The sequence below is a fragment of the Hyperoodon ampullatus genome, assembly GCF_949752795.1.
Source record: "Hyperoodon ampullatus genome assembly, chromosome: 10".
In the NCBI taxonomy this organism is placed as follows: domain Eukaryota; kingdom Metazoa; phylum Chordata; class Mammalia; order Artiodactyla; family Ziphiidae; genus Hyperoodon; species Hyperoodon ampullatus.
This window is the reverse complement of record NC_136923.1, coordinates 15,080,036-15,096,253: the sequence shown is the minus strand read 5'-3', so window position 1 is coordinate 15,096,253 and position 16,218 is coordinate 15,080,036. Positions and strand designations below refer to the sequence as shown.

Genomic DNA, 16,218 nt, shown 5'->3' with positions numbered 1-16,218 from the left:
ATATTTACAATACCTTAGACTATTGTCTTAGTCTTATCTTAGCCCATATCCACAATTCCTTTTGAAAATTTTTAAATTATTAAAATAAATTTTTATAAGGGTACAGTAAACTCAATTAGCGGTAAAACCTTAATAAACCAACATAAAAATATTTATGTCTTTATTTGTCCCAACTACTTACTTCAAAGGTTTTGCTGCAAAAGTACTGATATTTTGGACTGAGGTGCTGTATCAGATCTATTACACAGTGTTAGCTAAAAACTTCTTTATTCCTAAGCAGATCTGGCCCATGAATTCTGTGAATGGGTGAAAGATCCAAGAAATCTCTAGAGAAGAAACTTGCTCGATAACTCAGAAGCATTTTAAAGTTGGGTATATTCAGTTCTTAATTGGAAATACTAATTCTTTTTAAGATGCTGTTGTGGAATATAGGGAAATTTGGAATGCCTCTATTCTGATACTTTGATATACCTTAAGTATTTCTTTTTTAGGGGAGAGAGGAACAAACTAATTCCTTAAATAGAATCATGAGGTTTCCTTGCCCTCTGTCACTCATTATAGTATAGAAAAATATTGTTAATTGAATGACAGAATAATCAGATTTTGGTAAATAAAGCATTTGCTTCATAGAAAACTTCTATTCTCTAGAAATGCTGCTAGCTCTTTTGGTATTTAACAGGTGTGATGGGGGAATATGAACCAAAGATTGAAGTGCATTTTCCTGAAACTATTCAAGCTGCAAAGGATTCATCTATAAAACTGGAATGCTTTGCCCTTGGAAAGTAAGGTTTTGTTTTTGTTTTTTTTTCCTGGTTGTTTTAATTAAAACAAATGAGTATTTTGGTATTCAAACGCTGCTCTAAGGTAAATTAGCAAATAGACTTTAAATGCTGGGCAGAAGTGGAACTTTCTGATTGGACTTTAAATAAACATGCCTAATACTCTGAAAGTGATTGGGGCAGCAATTTCCCCAAATAAGCCGATATTTACTTGAGTTTGAGCACAATGAAACCCGTTTAGGCAGCACATTGCAAGGAATAAGTGAGCTTGTAAAAGACGGTGAGCAGGTCACTAAACTTTCGATGTATCCTTCACTCCATCTCATCCTACATCCAGAAATAAGTTGCCTGGAGTGTCTCCTTGCTTAATTAATCAGCGACTCTTGTAAATGAAAAACCTGCACTGCTAGTGTCCAAAATAAGACTAATTAAAAGCCATTGTTCATAGTGGATAATTAGAATTGAGCCAAACCTGTCCTGGCAGTGGAGGCATTTTATTTTACTCAGATAGTGTTTATCAGCAGTAGGTTTGGAAAGCTTTGAAGCCAGCCAAATATCTGCATTTTTGCATGGAACATTGAGAACATTTCTTTGCTTTTTGGCAATATTCAAATTTTATTTTTATGCCCATAAACACCAGAATGAAGTAACAAAGTGATAGATAGATCAGATTTGCCATTTTAAAACATTGATGTACATATGAATTATCTGGGGGCACAGTTAAATTGAAATTCTGTAGATCTGGGGTGACGTCTGATTGCTCCATATCTAACAGGCTCCGAGGTAATAGTGATTCTTCTTGTCTACAGAACATACTTTGAAGAGTAAAGGACTTGACTCTCACTACCACATTTAAGGGCTTACTTATAAATCCAGAGTCTATTTGTAATGTGGGCCTCACATTCAGAAATAGTGACTTACATTCCAAACTATGGAAAACATCCTTAAAACTCTCCATCTTGTTATTAAGTAAATATACTGAGAAATCCAAATAATGCTGGTTACTAAATCTTCTAGGTTCCTTTCTATGTATGAAATCTTTAAATTAAATTTCTCAGGTTATCCATTTTTCATATATTTAAGAGACCATATGTAATTTTTATACAATACTGGTCCCACAGTATTTGTCCAATAAATAATTGATTGATTAAATTATTCTTTAAAAAGTGACAAATTGAGGCTTTGTCCATTTTTGTTTGCCTGCCTTTTAAGACATGATGAACTTTCACCATTTTCAAGGTTTCTCAGAAAATAAAGTATACAAAAAACATAAAATGTCAGCAAAATACTTTGACAATTAGTTGATTTATTTTAAAAGAAAACCAATGAAAGATAGTATCTGAAAATAATATTAATAGTTTATTCTATCATGTTTGGCATCAGGAAATATGGATTCCTGTAACTTAAAAAATACTCATATAATAAATAACTGAAAAGGATTGAGGCTGGTTCTCAAGAATCTCATGTAAATAAATTTCATTTGTTAATCATTTATAACTAAGAATTTATATGACATACATAATCCTCATAATTATGCAGGGTACATAATATTTTTATTATGTATGAGTAAAATGAGGCTCAGATTGTATTAGTAACCTGTTCAATTTTATGCTTCTGATAAGAAAGAAAGGGCGATTCAGATTTAGACCCACCTGATTTGAAGTTCTGAACTTAGAAACTTTTGAGTAAATAGTTAAGATAACTGCTTTCCAAGTCAGAGGAGGCAGATTGAATTCCCAATTTTCTCAAGAGTTGTCTGACCATCAGCAAACATGTTGCTTAAGCTTTATGAATTTCCATATTCTCATCCAAAAAATGTTATAATGATACCTGTCTCCTGTGTTTGTTTTGAAGATGAGAGTGGATAATACATGTAAAAACATGGCAAGTCCAATGTGTATGTACAAAAAAAAAACCCTGAATGATAAAGTATACATTCATTGTTAAGTTTATACTTAAAGGAACTACTGCACATGAAATAAAATTAAGGAAGAATGGGAAAATGATGAGAATTACTTAATTGTAACTCATAGAAAATTGTCAAGGAAATATTTGATTTAATGGAGTATGCTTAAAAACACTTTACCTGCCAAAATTAATGTTGAAATTATATTTATTAAATTATTAATATGGAATTGAAATGCCTAGGGGTTAAGATGGAAAGTCCAAAGCATCCACAGGGTCAAAGAGATAGTGTTAAAATGCCATGTATAAGAAACATATATTCTGTGTAACTGAAGTGCAGATCTAGTTCTCATTTCTTCAAATGAACAGAATGTGTATGAAAATGCTTTGTATACTTTGGAAAATATTATACAAATTTAGGTACTAACAAAAAGAGTTTTTATATATGTTCGCCAATAGTTTTCAGAAAACAAGTTGCACTGTAGTTGAAACATTGCAAACATACTGAAGAAGCTTTCTAGTCCATTATAAAATTTGACATTTACCAAATACTTTACTGACTTTTTAAAATTTGCAACATTAACAAACATAAAAACAATGCACTCCCTAGACAATTAATTACATGATAGGCATAAATAACAATGTGAAAAGAACAAAATCAAACCACTTTTTAAATTATAAATCTCTATTTGCAGGTTTATTGCCAAGTATTTTACAAACTATTGAATGATAATTATAATCATGTTCTCTGACAGCTCTTTATAAAAATATTGCTGTTCAGCACTTGGTTTTGTTATTTTTTTTTTCCCAAATGTTGGGACTGCTTCGTATAAATCCTTTTAAATCTACTTGTTCACTTTCTGAGGTACTGCACTTCTCTGTAATAAGTTGGATAAACCCCAAACTGAAATAAGCTAATTGGTTCAGTGAGGAATAGAATCAAAGTTCTTTTTCTTATTAACAATGTTCCTAAACACTTTTGCTAACTACTGACTACTATTTATGCTATAAACTACACATTCATGAAACTAAGGTTTATATATTCTAGTTAACAAGAAAAAGGAGGGAAAGTAGGGAGGGAGGGAGTAAGGAAATCAGTAGGTGGATAGGTGAATAGGAAAGAGGAACAAAAAAAGAAAAAATAACACAGGTCAATGCCACATCTTATTTAGTTTTTTATTTTTAGGACCTACGACAGTTTCTGAAATACTGACTAGTTTTCATTAAATATTTGTGGAAGTACTTCCTAAGTAATTAGGAAATAATTCCCTTTATATTCTTTCTCTTGAATGGGTAGATTATTTTGGAATTTATCTTGCATGTTGTTCTCTGAGCTTCCTGGGTCTATGGTTTGGTGGCTGTCATTAATTCTGGAAGATTTCCAGTTATTGTTATTTCAAATATTTATTCTGTTCATTTCTCTCTTTGTTCTCCTTCTGGTATTCCCATTAGACATCTGTTGCACTGTTTGTAATTGCCCCCAGTTCTTGGATAGTCCATTCTTTTGTTGTTGTTGTTTCTTTTTTTTTTTTTTCCTCTTCATATTTTAGTTTGGGAAGTTTCTATTGATATTTCTTCTAGTTCGCTTACTCTTTCCTTCATCACATTCAGCCCACTGGTGAGCCTATCAAAGGCATTTTCATTTGTATTATAGTATTTTTATGTCTATAATATTATTTTAGAATTTTAGAATTTTATTTTTTTTATACAGCAGGTTCTTATTAGTTATCCATTTTATACATATTAGTGTATATATGTCAATCCCAATCTCCCAATTCATCACACCACCATCCCCCAGACCCTTTCTTAGAATCTCCTTTTTTTCTGCTACATTAATCATCTGTTCTTGCATGTTGTCTGCTTTTTCCATTAGAGCCCTTAACATATTAATCTTAGAAATTTTAAATTCCCAGTCTGATACTTTAAAAATATTTGCCATATTTGAGTCTGGTTCCAATGCTTGCTTTGTCTCTGCATTTGTACTTGTCAATGGGCCTTTTATACATTTTTTGTTGTTGCTGAAACTTAGATATGATGTAACAGGTAAAAAGAAGTGATTTTACACTAGATTTTGGTGTATATTTTTATGTTTATTTGGCAGGGAGTTAGGCTGTGTTTACTGTTTGCTGTAGTTGTGGTGTCAGAGGCTAAAATTTCCTCCATTGTTTTTGTTTTTCCTCTTGTCTTTGGGTTTCCCTAGAGACTCTTTCTTAATTAAAGACTGAGGTTTGCAGTTTCTTTACCTGTAACCCCCAGCTATTATTCAGGAGCCCTATTGATGGTATGAATGTCCTTGTTAGCTAATTCTATAATCTCTGTAATTTATGGATCTGTTTCTGTTGACTGCTTTTTCTTCTTATCATGATTCCTATTTTTTATGCTTTTTAGTTTATCTAGTAATTTAGATTGAATTAGAGACATGATAAATGTTATGTTATTGAATGCTGCATTGTGGTATATTTATTTCAAGTATTGGATTTTATTGATAGAAGTTAAGTTATGATGAATCTCATCTTTTTATAGCTTATTATTAAGCTTCCTTGGGTAGATACAGAGTAGTTGTTAGTCTAAGGCTTGTTTACTACTAAGATGCATCTCCCAATTGAATGCTCTAAGTTTGCTAAGTCTCTCTTCTCAGGCTTGGTGGAACTCTAACATCTTCTAGCCCTGTTTGAGCTCTAAAATTTGTTCTTTGCCCAGCCTCATGTGACACTCTTACGCAGATTTTTGGAGCACTTTCTTTTTCTAGTCGCATCCTCTCTGATACCTTGCTTTGCAATCCCAGCCACTTCAGTCACCTGTGTCTCCTCAACTCAGGGATGCAGCCTTGTCCTATTTATGTTTTCTTCCTGATTCCATGTTCTCGAAAGTGCCTATAGGTCGAAAATCAGGGATGCCAATGGCTTACTTCATACATTTCCCCTCCTTTAGGGATCACAGTTTTGTGCTACCCATTGTTACATCTCTGGAATCAGGTTTGTTTCCCATTATATTTGTCCAGTTTTCTAATTGTTCCCAGCAGGGTAAATATAGTTCCAGTTAATCCAACATCTCCAAAACCCAGGGATTTTTTAAGGCTAATTGTGAAGGTAAATAAGGTGAAGTTTAGAGAAATGAAATGACTTGATAAACGTAAGTTGTAAATCTGGGATTCAAATCTAAATATCACTGATTCTGACTTCAAAACTCATGCTCATAGCCGTTTGACATTTACATCAAATTATCCTTTTAATATACAAATTAATTCCCCATGTGCAGATGTAGTTAGCCCTCAGTTCTGTAAATGTTTTCCTTAAAAAAGGCTTGAAACATTTCAGCAAAATGGTAAAAAGATGTTATTTGGGGAATGAAATTATGGATGTATTTCCCATTTAGATTCTCTGTAATTACTAATAATTCAGCAAAAAAGTAAGTTCAATTTTATACATTAATTTTTTAAAAATAATTCAAAAGATAACCTTTTCAAAATCCAAGTTGCTTTTGAACGAGAAGAAAGAAGTGTTTCTAAAAGTCAATCAGGGCCATTGTGGAGCATACACCCCTCTGGTTTGTATGTGATGATGGTAATATCTACCATTTATAAAAATCTGGGGTAGATGATTAGGGAGAGCACAGAAAACATGCCAATCAACCTAGGAGTCTGCTGCAATCATGCAGGCAGGGAGTATAGAGAGTGAGGTCTATAGAAGGCTGGCTAGAGTGTTTACTCATAGACCTTAACCATCTCAAACCACCACAGGCTAATGTGAGTATAGAATAATTAAGACAAAACTTCAGATACCTGCTTGAACTTTAATTACTATGACTTTGGGGACATGTAACTCACTTTCTATATTGGAGTTTCACAGCTGACATGATCACAGCTTTCAACTCTCAGTTTTGTCTCATTTGTTTAACATGGCAGACTCTTAATTATCTAAGCTGCAAATTAATTGTATTGTGAAATACCCGAGAAACTCCTTGGATAGGTGCTATGCAAATGTAGTATGACTGACTTATAGATCTGTGTGTCTCCTCTCAAGAAAATATAGGCCTTTGTTCTTAGTAAAGAAGTTAAACTGATATCCCTCATAACTCTCCTACCACTCTTGTAAACAACCAAACACATTTACTTTTCTTTTCTTTTTTGTGTGTGAATCTTAATTTAGTAACTTTGCTGTCAGTGCTCTGGAATGTAAATAAAATTAGTTGCTGCACTAAATGTTCCTATGTGTTCTGGAGCCTTCACACAGAGGACTATATTTATGTATACATGTATATCTTATTTATTTTGTTCTAATTTATGAAGAAAAAGATACTCAGCTTGGCTATTAATGTCAAGCAATAAATTTGAAGTCTCACCAAGATGTTTTGATCTATTCCAGAACTTTCAGATGACAGAGCAGCTATTTGATTTTGCTTTTCTTTTTACACATATGGACATCATTGCATGTCATACCAGAGGAAGGCTGCTCAAGACACTCAAGATGACAGTAGTATTTTAAAATCAAACGAGGTACATTCAAATTTTTCAGACTTTTAACACTTGGTTTAAAAAAAAAGCCAGAGAGATATCTTAAAATTGTCCCATTTGAATGTCTAATAAGCAGTTTAGCTTTTTATTTTCCTCATTGAGTTGAATGGATAGAGGGCAGACTATTTTCCTAACAGCTTGTCCCGTTTGCCCCACAATGTATACTGAAGCCTACTCATTAGGTTCTCACTAACTGCTTTGCTTTTTCATCATGATCTTATATTGCTTGGCATAAAATAGTATGGTAAAGTCCATGCAAATCTGAGAACTGACAAATGTTCAAGCCAATCTTTGAAAAATTGAAAGATAGTAACCCCTCAACAAAAACAGTCACACACACACTCACCCTGGGGCTGAAAGATTTATCAGCAGATTTACTAACATTTCAAGGCAGCACTGTGTTCTGGAAAGAGTATAGACTTTGAATTCAAAGAGATCAGGGTTTAAATTCTCAGATCCCCTGTCAATAGCTGGGCCACTATGATCAGTTTTCTTATCTGTAAAACAAAGGTAAAAACTACATAGACAGATGGATAGATAGATAGACGACAGAGAGAATAGGATTGATGTAAGGACTGGAAATACTATTAAACTTCCCTACCAGAGTCCCTGGCTTACAATAGGCAATCAATAAATTATAACAATTTTATTAATTGTGGTCATTGTCAGTGCTGCTTTGGCTGAGGAGGTAAAAAGGAATACACAGGAGGGAGAGAAGGAGTTTCTGCATTCTATTTCTGTGCTAACACAATCCTCAAGGACTTGCTCAGAACAATGGATTTACCATTTCTAAATAACGTGTTTAATCTTTATAGGGATTATTGACATTCCCTCATTTATTTATTTGGCAAATTAAGCTCCAGTATCTATTAACTTAGCAAATATGCATTAAATACCTCATTCAATAATTAATTCCTTTATTCCTTCACTTAGTCAGAAGGAATTCTCCTGGCAGCAGATGCTAGGCTAGGCCCTGGGGAAATAAAGATGATATAAAGGCCCCAGGGAGTTTGCAGGCTACTGAAAATAGGATTGGTGTAACAATATGTGATCATACATTTTTCCTGGGATCTGCTCTTTCCTTACAAACTTTCAATGAAGGAAGATTCACGGATAGTCACTCTGGGAGCTTTCCCGATTATCCTTTCCCCTGGTTACTCCTTGTTAAATTGAGACTGGAGACAGTCAGTCTCAATTCCTTTGGTAGAACTAATGTTAGACTGTTATTGAAGGGGTCCTTCGTATCTCTTAGAAATAGAAGATTCTTGTTTCTTTTTCTCCCATTTCATCAATACTTTTTTTTTTCAAAATAAATACTTTTGAAATAACAGTTTTAGAACAGAAAAATTGAGCAGAGGGTATAGTGAGATCCCATATAATGCCACACACAGTTTCCCCATTATTAACATCTTACACTAAGATGGTGCATTTGTTACAATTAATGAACCAACATGAATACATTTTAATTAACTGAAGTCCATAATTTACTCAAATTTCCTTGGTTTTTACCTGATGTCCTTTTTTTATTCCAAGATTCCATCCAACATACCACATTGAGTTTTCTTGTCTCCCTAGGCTCTTCTTGGCTGTAACAGTGACTCAGACTTTTGTTTTTGATAACCCTGACAGTTTTGAGGAGTGGTGGTCAGTTTTATTGTGGGATGGCCCTCTATTAGAATTTGTCTACTATTTTTCTTATAATTAGTCTGAGATTATGGGTCTTGGGTAAGAAGACTACAAAGGTAAGGTGCCATTTTCGCACATCATATTAAGGTTACTCTCTATCACAATGATCTATGGCTACTGATGCTGCCCTTCATCACCTGGCAGAAGCAGTTTTGTCAGGATTCTCCACCATAAATGTACTCATTTTTCTCTCTTTACATTTGAGTCTTTGGAAGGAGGTTAATATGTGCTGTCCACACCTAATGAGCAGGGAGTCATGCTACACCTCCTCTAATCTATGTAATTTATTTGGAATTCTTCCTCATGGGAGATTTTTCACTTCTCCCTCCTCATTTATTAATTTATCCAATCCTTTATTTATATCAGTATTGATTAGTAGATATTTATTTCATACTTTGGGTCATAATCCAATATTGCTTTATTTTGCTGCTCAAATTGTTTCAGCATATTCTTCTGTAAAATGCTTTAAAAATTTTTTTAAATGTACACTATGAATGTATCTCTGGGTCATTAAACAGTTTTCTGTACCCTCAATTGTAATGACAGTGGAGTGTTCAGATGTATGTTTTCAGCCAGCCTCCTAATGGTGGACATTAGGTTTCCTTTAGTTTTGTTTTCATTTTTTGTTGTCATGAATAATGATGTAATGCATATTCTTGTGGCTATATTTTGCCCATCTTCATGTGAACTTCCTCAGTATATTTTTTTAAAATTAGAATTTTTAGATAACAGGAATATAAAAGCTAAGGTTTCTGATACGTGTTGCCAAATTCTCCTGAAGAACCACTGCAGAGGATCCACTTTCAAAGACCAGGACCCTAGGTTACAAGTCAAAGACCAGACCCTAGGTCTCTTTTGATCTTACACACATGCTGAATTCAATGTCAAACATTCCTTTCATTTTTTTCTATTTCAAAAACCAAAATTGGATTTTTACACTGCTGTTTCCAAAACTAAATTAATTTAAAGGTTCTAAAAATCATCCAAGAAGAATATATATACTTCTGCAAGTGACTGTTCATCCTTTCCATTCCAGTCTATCACCACTTTTCTCAGGAGACCTACAGTTCTTACTTTTTAAGTAACTGGCAATTGCAGGAGAGAAAGATTTCAAATCCAAGTTGGAACTGAGCTGAAGGAAAAGAAGTTACTTCCTTTTTTCCAGCTGACCTTGGAACCCATCTCTAGAACCTTTATTGGAATTTGGAGGCATCTCAATGTTAAAAAAAACTCTATGATTTCATCTTCTGGCCCTTGGAGAAAGGAACTCTACCCACTGATTATAAAACATGTTAGCTCATTAGGTGAAGAATATATTTCTAAGTACACATTATACAGACTAAAAAGGTGATTCTCATGTTGTAGCTGGTTAGCTCATGCAGCAGCAGAAAAACATGGTGGTTTAGAGCTCACTATGGAAAGACAGACTTTAGCTCAAAACTTTTCTTTGAAAACTTACTGTGTGATATTGGGCATGTTACTCAACCTATTCTAGTCCCAATCTCCTCATCTACAAAATGTTAATAGCAATAGTACTGTGTCTCATGGTATTATTATATGGTTTCAATGAAGCACTTAGCACAGTGCCTGGCATATAATGTGCTCAATAAATGTTAAATATATTAATAATAGAATGATTAAATATAACAAACCATATACAATGTCTCCTTTATATGAAAGTTTATGATTATGAGCAGAGCTAAGGTCAAGCCCTATAATTCTTAAGGAGTTATAATTCTGAACATAATTCTGAAGGAACATGTGCCTCGAGAACCTACCTCAACCAAATTATCATTTTCTCTGCTGTAGTGCAACATAGCACTCATATGATTGGTGAAGTATTTATTTAGGGTTAATATTATGTATTAATAAAACATTATGGAGAAGCTGTCAATTAACTGCTAAGTGCAGTATCATTTTTGGCTCTACCACACCTTGAATTATAGGCTCCAGTTTTATGTTTCATGTGCGAATTATTACTCACATTGTGGAGTAGAAAATAGCAATAAAGTCTTAGGGACTCTTTGGATGATAGAACCTTCCTGTCCCTATGTGATGATCATGGTAATAAGGCAACTTAGTAAGCTTTATTATTGGTTCAAACTTTATATTTCAGAATGTATTCTCATAGTATATCCTCATTTTATCCTTTCAAGACTTTTACGTACCCATTGTTACCTCTAGTTATAAAGAGAAAGCTGAGGCTCAGAGATGTTAGGTAATTTGCACTCATTTACACAAAACTCACCTGTGTCCTTTTACTCTACATGTAAGTACTATTCTGCTACCACTGCTCTTACGTCCAAACCGTCTGTGGCTTTTCAATTGGCTTCAGCTACTGTAGTGCCAAGTGTCAAATACCAGATAAATACATGCACATGATAACATTTTTCCCCCAAGGGAAACCTGGTATACACACTGACCAGTAGAACAGGATCATGACTACGTTTAGATCACTCAGAAAAAAAAAAAAAAAAAAAAAAAAGATTTTCCTTTTTACATAACAGTAAGATTGCTTTTCTACAGAACTCATGAATTTATCCATATTGTATCCCCATAGGACAATCTTACATTCCAAGCTCTTTGTATGAATATTTCAAGTTGAGGAAATGAAAGGAGCTAGCTGAACAGTCTGAAAATTTAACAAAGGCACTCCTTGCTGGTTTTGTTATTCTGCTTCCCTCTCTTCGATTAAAAATGGCCACTGGGCTTCCCTGGTGGCGCAGTGGTTGAGAGTCCGCCTGCCGATGCAGGGGACATGGGTTCGTGCCCCGGTCCGGGAAGATCCCACATGCCGCGGAGCGGCTGGGCCCGTGAGCCAGGGCCGCTGAGCCTGCGCGTCCGGAGCCTGTGTTCCGCAATGGGAGAGGCCACAGCAATGAGAGGCCCGCGTACCACAAAAAAAAAAAAAAAAAAAAAAAAAAAAAAAAAAAAAATGGCCACTGACGGGATTTTCTGAAATGAGGTTCAAGTTAAGAATAATCCCAAATATAAGCATCTTAGGAAACAGGTTCTCTGTACCAGTTTCTAGTTAAAAACTTGGTATGGCCTGGATTTAAGCTGTGGATAATGAGATTTAAGAAATCCAGGGAAGAAATATAAGCTTTCTCAAATAGCACTAGTAATGAAAATTCTATTTATGGGCTAAAAGTATAGAACTGAAGCAGAGTTCATACAAGAGTGTGAATAGCTTTAAATTTAACTTCCAGTTCAGGTTGAACTAGGCCAGAGGGTTAACAAATGTATTCTCTGCCTCCAGATAAAATTAATGGGATGCTCACTCTGTAAAAGCATAATGACAAGAGAGTAAGGAATGAAAGTCCTTATTTATGGTAATGCTTATTTAAGAAGCACAATACCAGAGGGAGGGGCAAGAAAGAAAGAAAGAGAGAGAGAAAGAAAGGAAGGAAGGAAGGAAGGAAGGAAGGAAGGAAGGAAGGGAGAAAGGGGGGAGAGAAAGAAAGAGACAAAAAGAGGGAAAGAGTAAGCAGGAGGGAGGGAAGGAGGAAGAAAGAAACTTTGCTTTTATGATCTAGTAGTATTTTAGAACTGTGAGGACTCACATTTCAGGAAAATATAGAAACAAAATAAGAAAAGGCTTTTGCAAAGTTTTTTGAAATACACAGTTCATGAATGCCTCATCTATGGTCTGAGGAAACTCTGGATGAGAGAGTTGCTTCAAATTGATTTTCTTTATTGAGATTTGTATCCAAGCTGGATTTTGACACCATATTTGTGAAGATTAAAAAAAAAAAAAAAAAAAGGAGTGGGGAGGAACTGGAACTGAAAGGGAAATGTTGCCAGAAACGGCTGATACCTGTAGTTAGGATGATGATGGCACCATGTATTTTAACTTAACCTTTAAACGACAGAGTTTCAAGACATTTAATAATAATCTCCATTCTGAAGACCCTTCAAAGATCTCCCTTCCCTTCTTCATATATTAATATATTAACTTTGCACTTTAAATAGATCACTTATTTTAAATTAAAATGAACTGCCAGAGAATATTACATCACTAATATCATCATCGTGGACAAACTAGGTAGATCTTAAATAGAATGCTAAAGCCACAGAAGGAGAAGGAGTCTACTAGTGCTAATAACTGAATGGGTGTCAACTCAGAGAATTGGAAGGTGGATCACAGTAAATTAGCCTGTACTGGAACTCTAAGTGGAAGAGAATTGGCAGGTAATAATTTAGCAGAAATTACCTGTCTAAACGTGAGTACCATTCCAAAAAGGTAATTAGGATTGTTAACAACTTCCAGCTGAGTATTTAACTCGACATAAGGACACCATCTGTCACAATCCTGGTATACAGTAAGCACTCAATTAATGGTTATTAATATTCATAAATAAACATTCAGCTTTCTTACAGTGCATTTTTTTTCTCTTTGGAGAATGTTGTCTAATTCCTTTCCTCTCTACCGTAATGGCCCTAGATGATAAGCCAGGCTGAAAAAAAAAAAAGTATTTTACAGCAAAGCATGTTATATCTCATCTGAGAGATCCCTGCGCTCATGAGGAGGAAATGAACATGACTGCTATGATCAGAGGCATTATCTCCTTACCATCCAGTGTATTAAACAGGAAGAAGCAGGAAATTTACTTCTAGAGACATATGTGCATGCTTGTGTACCCATTTCGTTCACAGTATGGAGATTTGATTTTAGTTTATGTATGATTCATAAATCAATTTATGTCAAATGCCTAGTCATATGGAGTTCTTAAAGGAGAATAGAAAACATATAAATATAAGCTAGGAATCTGGCTTTTGAAATGATAATAGTAACATAATAATCTTAAATTATTTTTTAACTTGTCATTAACACAAAAAATATATTGTTTAAAGTGTTCTAGACAGTGTGTTAAACACATGAAATGTATTATATCATTTAATCTTCACTCTAATCCTGTGACTTACATACTGGTGTTAAGCCCTATCCTATAAATGAGAATATTTATGTTATAAACATGCAATAACATATAGCTGGTAAGTGTAAAAACTGCACTCTTCTCTGTACTGTATAAATAGTATTCTATTATAATAGCTTTGTTATTAATATTAGCACTAGTATTACTATTATCATTTATACAGAACGGTATCTCTTGGAAAAATTAACTTGCATTTAAAACTAAAGCTCATTACTAAAATAATTTCATCTTTTGTTGATTTTAGTTCTTTCTACCCACTGTCCATTTGGCATGTCTTCAGAAAAGAGAGATGGTGCGAAATCTAAAGCAATTCATTTAGTGTCTTCATAAAAAGTGCCCAGACTAAATGGGAACTTTTCATTAAAATACACATTTTACATTTATTCTCCCTGATCCTATATCTCACATTACCAGTGGTAATCAAGAGGCTCATGACATTCATATTTTGTACTGACATAATAAATCTGAAAATAAAATCTCAATGCTTAATTAGTAACTGTAAAATCATATAAAACTGCTTGATTTTTCTCCCATTAGAAATTTTGTTAACATGAAATATAGCCACGAAACGCACTTGATAAGACTTTTGATTAAAAAGTTTAAATGTTTGAGTGACTATTTTTTGATAGTTTAGTTGCTCTGAGAATTCTAAAATATCTAGAGTATAAAATATAATATCCTGAAGGAATCTACCATATCATACAATTCGATCACACAGATAGAAAATAACATAGCTAGGATTTGAACCCAGGCATTCAGACACTATTTGTAAAGTCTTTTTTTGGACGAAAGCAGCAGGAAAATTACTCAAAAAGGCATAAGACAAAAAGAGACTGTATTGACTAATGGAAATGTCCAAGGAGATTTTTGGGGGGGGGGCATCAAGCGTGACTTAATCTAGACCTGTAAAGAATTCCAAGTTTCCTTCTTTTGTGTTAGCTTTGACTTTCAAAGACACTTTCTCCATGTGGTGGAAAAGTGTTGCCTAAAAGCTCCAAGCTATATCCCACTGTCTGAGGAAACCCTAGTGACAAAAGATCCTCTCTTTAATAACTCCTCCAAAAGCAGTCCCAGAACTGAGTCTAGTTGTCTCTGATTGGGTTGTCTTAACTTCCAGAGTTGACCAACCATGGTGGCCATGGTACACCAGCTTCTAATGGCAAGACCTGAATCTTGTACTCAGTCCTGCAGCCAGAGGTATAGTCCTCCCAATTCAAATCAGATGGACTAAAGATAGTAAGCATTGGGTTTTCTAAGGAAAATCAAAACGCACACACAAAAACCAACACATGTCCACTGCAGACTGAGAATACAGAGGTCTAATTCTCATACCCTTCTTCAAAATTGAAAGTTATGTTAGAAGCCAGTTCACTGAATCTTATAAGCTTCTCAATAGTTGAGTGGTTTATGAGAGAAGATATATCACTCCAAACATAATTGAGGTAAGAAAAACAAGATCTAGAGGATGTTCTTTAAGTGAGAAACTTATGTCTCTCTTCAGCCTCATGTCTCTTTCACATTTCTTGCCTTCTAATGTAATTTTGACCCTACAGAGCATTGTTCTGAAAATATAACCCACACTCATGGTTTTTCACAAGGATTCTACTGCTCAGTTTTTGGTCTTATAAGCCATTAATGTTCACTTCCACAGAATATCATTTTTATGTGTCTAGTGGCTATACAGAAGTACCATATTGAGAAGTACATACAGTTGGTATTGTAATCAAAGTGGAACATGATTAGAGCATATTGGGGGTTCTAATAAACTGGTTTTCCAAGAAGTAGATCTTGAAAGGATATTTTTTTTAAAGTGACTTTTTAGAAGAGTTCTTATGAAGAATGCATCAGAGAATGGACAAGCACACCTGGGAAAAAGAGCAGCCAGGCAGAGTATAATATCATGCAAAGTTCCACAGAAGATAAATTTGCCTCAGTCTTGTATAGGAGTTCTAGAAAGAGTACAGGTCACACCTAGAGGTATTCCACCATCAGGGGCAGGGGAGCTGGAGTATTTATGCCTCATTTAGTCAGTTATTGGTTGAGAGTTGCCCCAGGGAGTATGTAAATTCCTAACTGTTTTCAGCTCTTTTTTTGTGAAGGAAAAGTTAGCTACAGCAGCTTAAGGGTAGTTGACAGCAAAATGATGCATGTACTAACTGTTGAGAGTGAAAGCACATCAGGATTTGGGGTGCTAAGGGATAAGAAAGAAAACGGGTGAAGCACTGACATTATCTGCTACACTACTTCTATTGGAAAGGTGTGTCTATATAGGATACGTCATTTTATCCTTCAAGGGAAAAATGCTTGTCCAGAGACTCCAGTGTCCTCACTGAGTTCTTTTGGAGGGAAAGGTCAGAATAATTGGGATTGGTGGGACTTGTTCTTTTTACCCCCACTT

At 34.5% G+C, this 16,218-nt stretch overlaps 1 protein-coding gene across 4 annotated transcripts in view; it reads left to right on the top strand.

Annotated features, from left to right (window-relative positions):
- Positions 1 to 16,218, top strand: part of CNTN6 (contactin 6) — a gene marked incomplete at both ends in the record, with an annotated part of 244,050 nt that overhangs the window by 149,346 nt on the left and 78,486 nt on the right. Inside the window, one exon of one of the 4 annotated variants that reach the window (XM_079712708.1) lies at positions 680 to 782. The exons of the other annotated variants lie outside the window; for them this stretch is intronic. Within the exon in view, the coding sequence (XP_079568834.1) occupies positions 680 to 782 (103 nt within the window). The remainder of the gene's footprint in view (positions 1 to 679; positions 783 to 16,218) is intronic. 4 annotated transcript variants of the gene reach the window in all.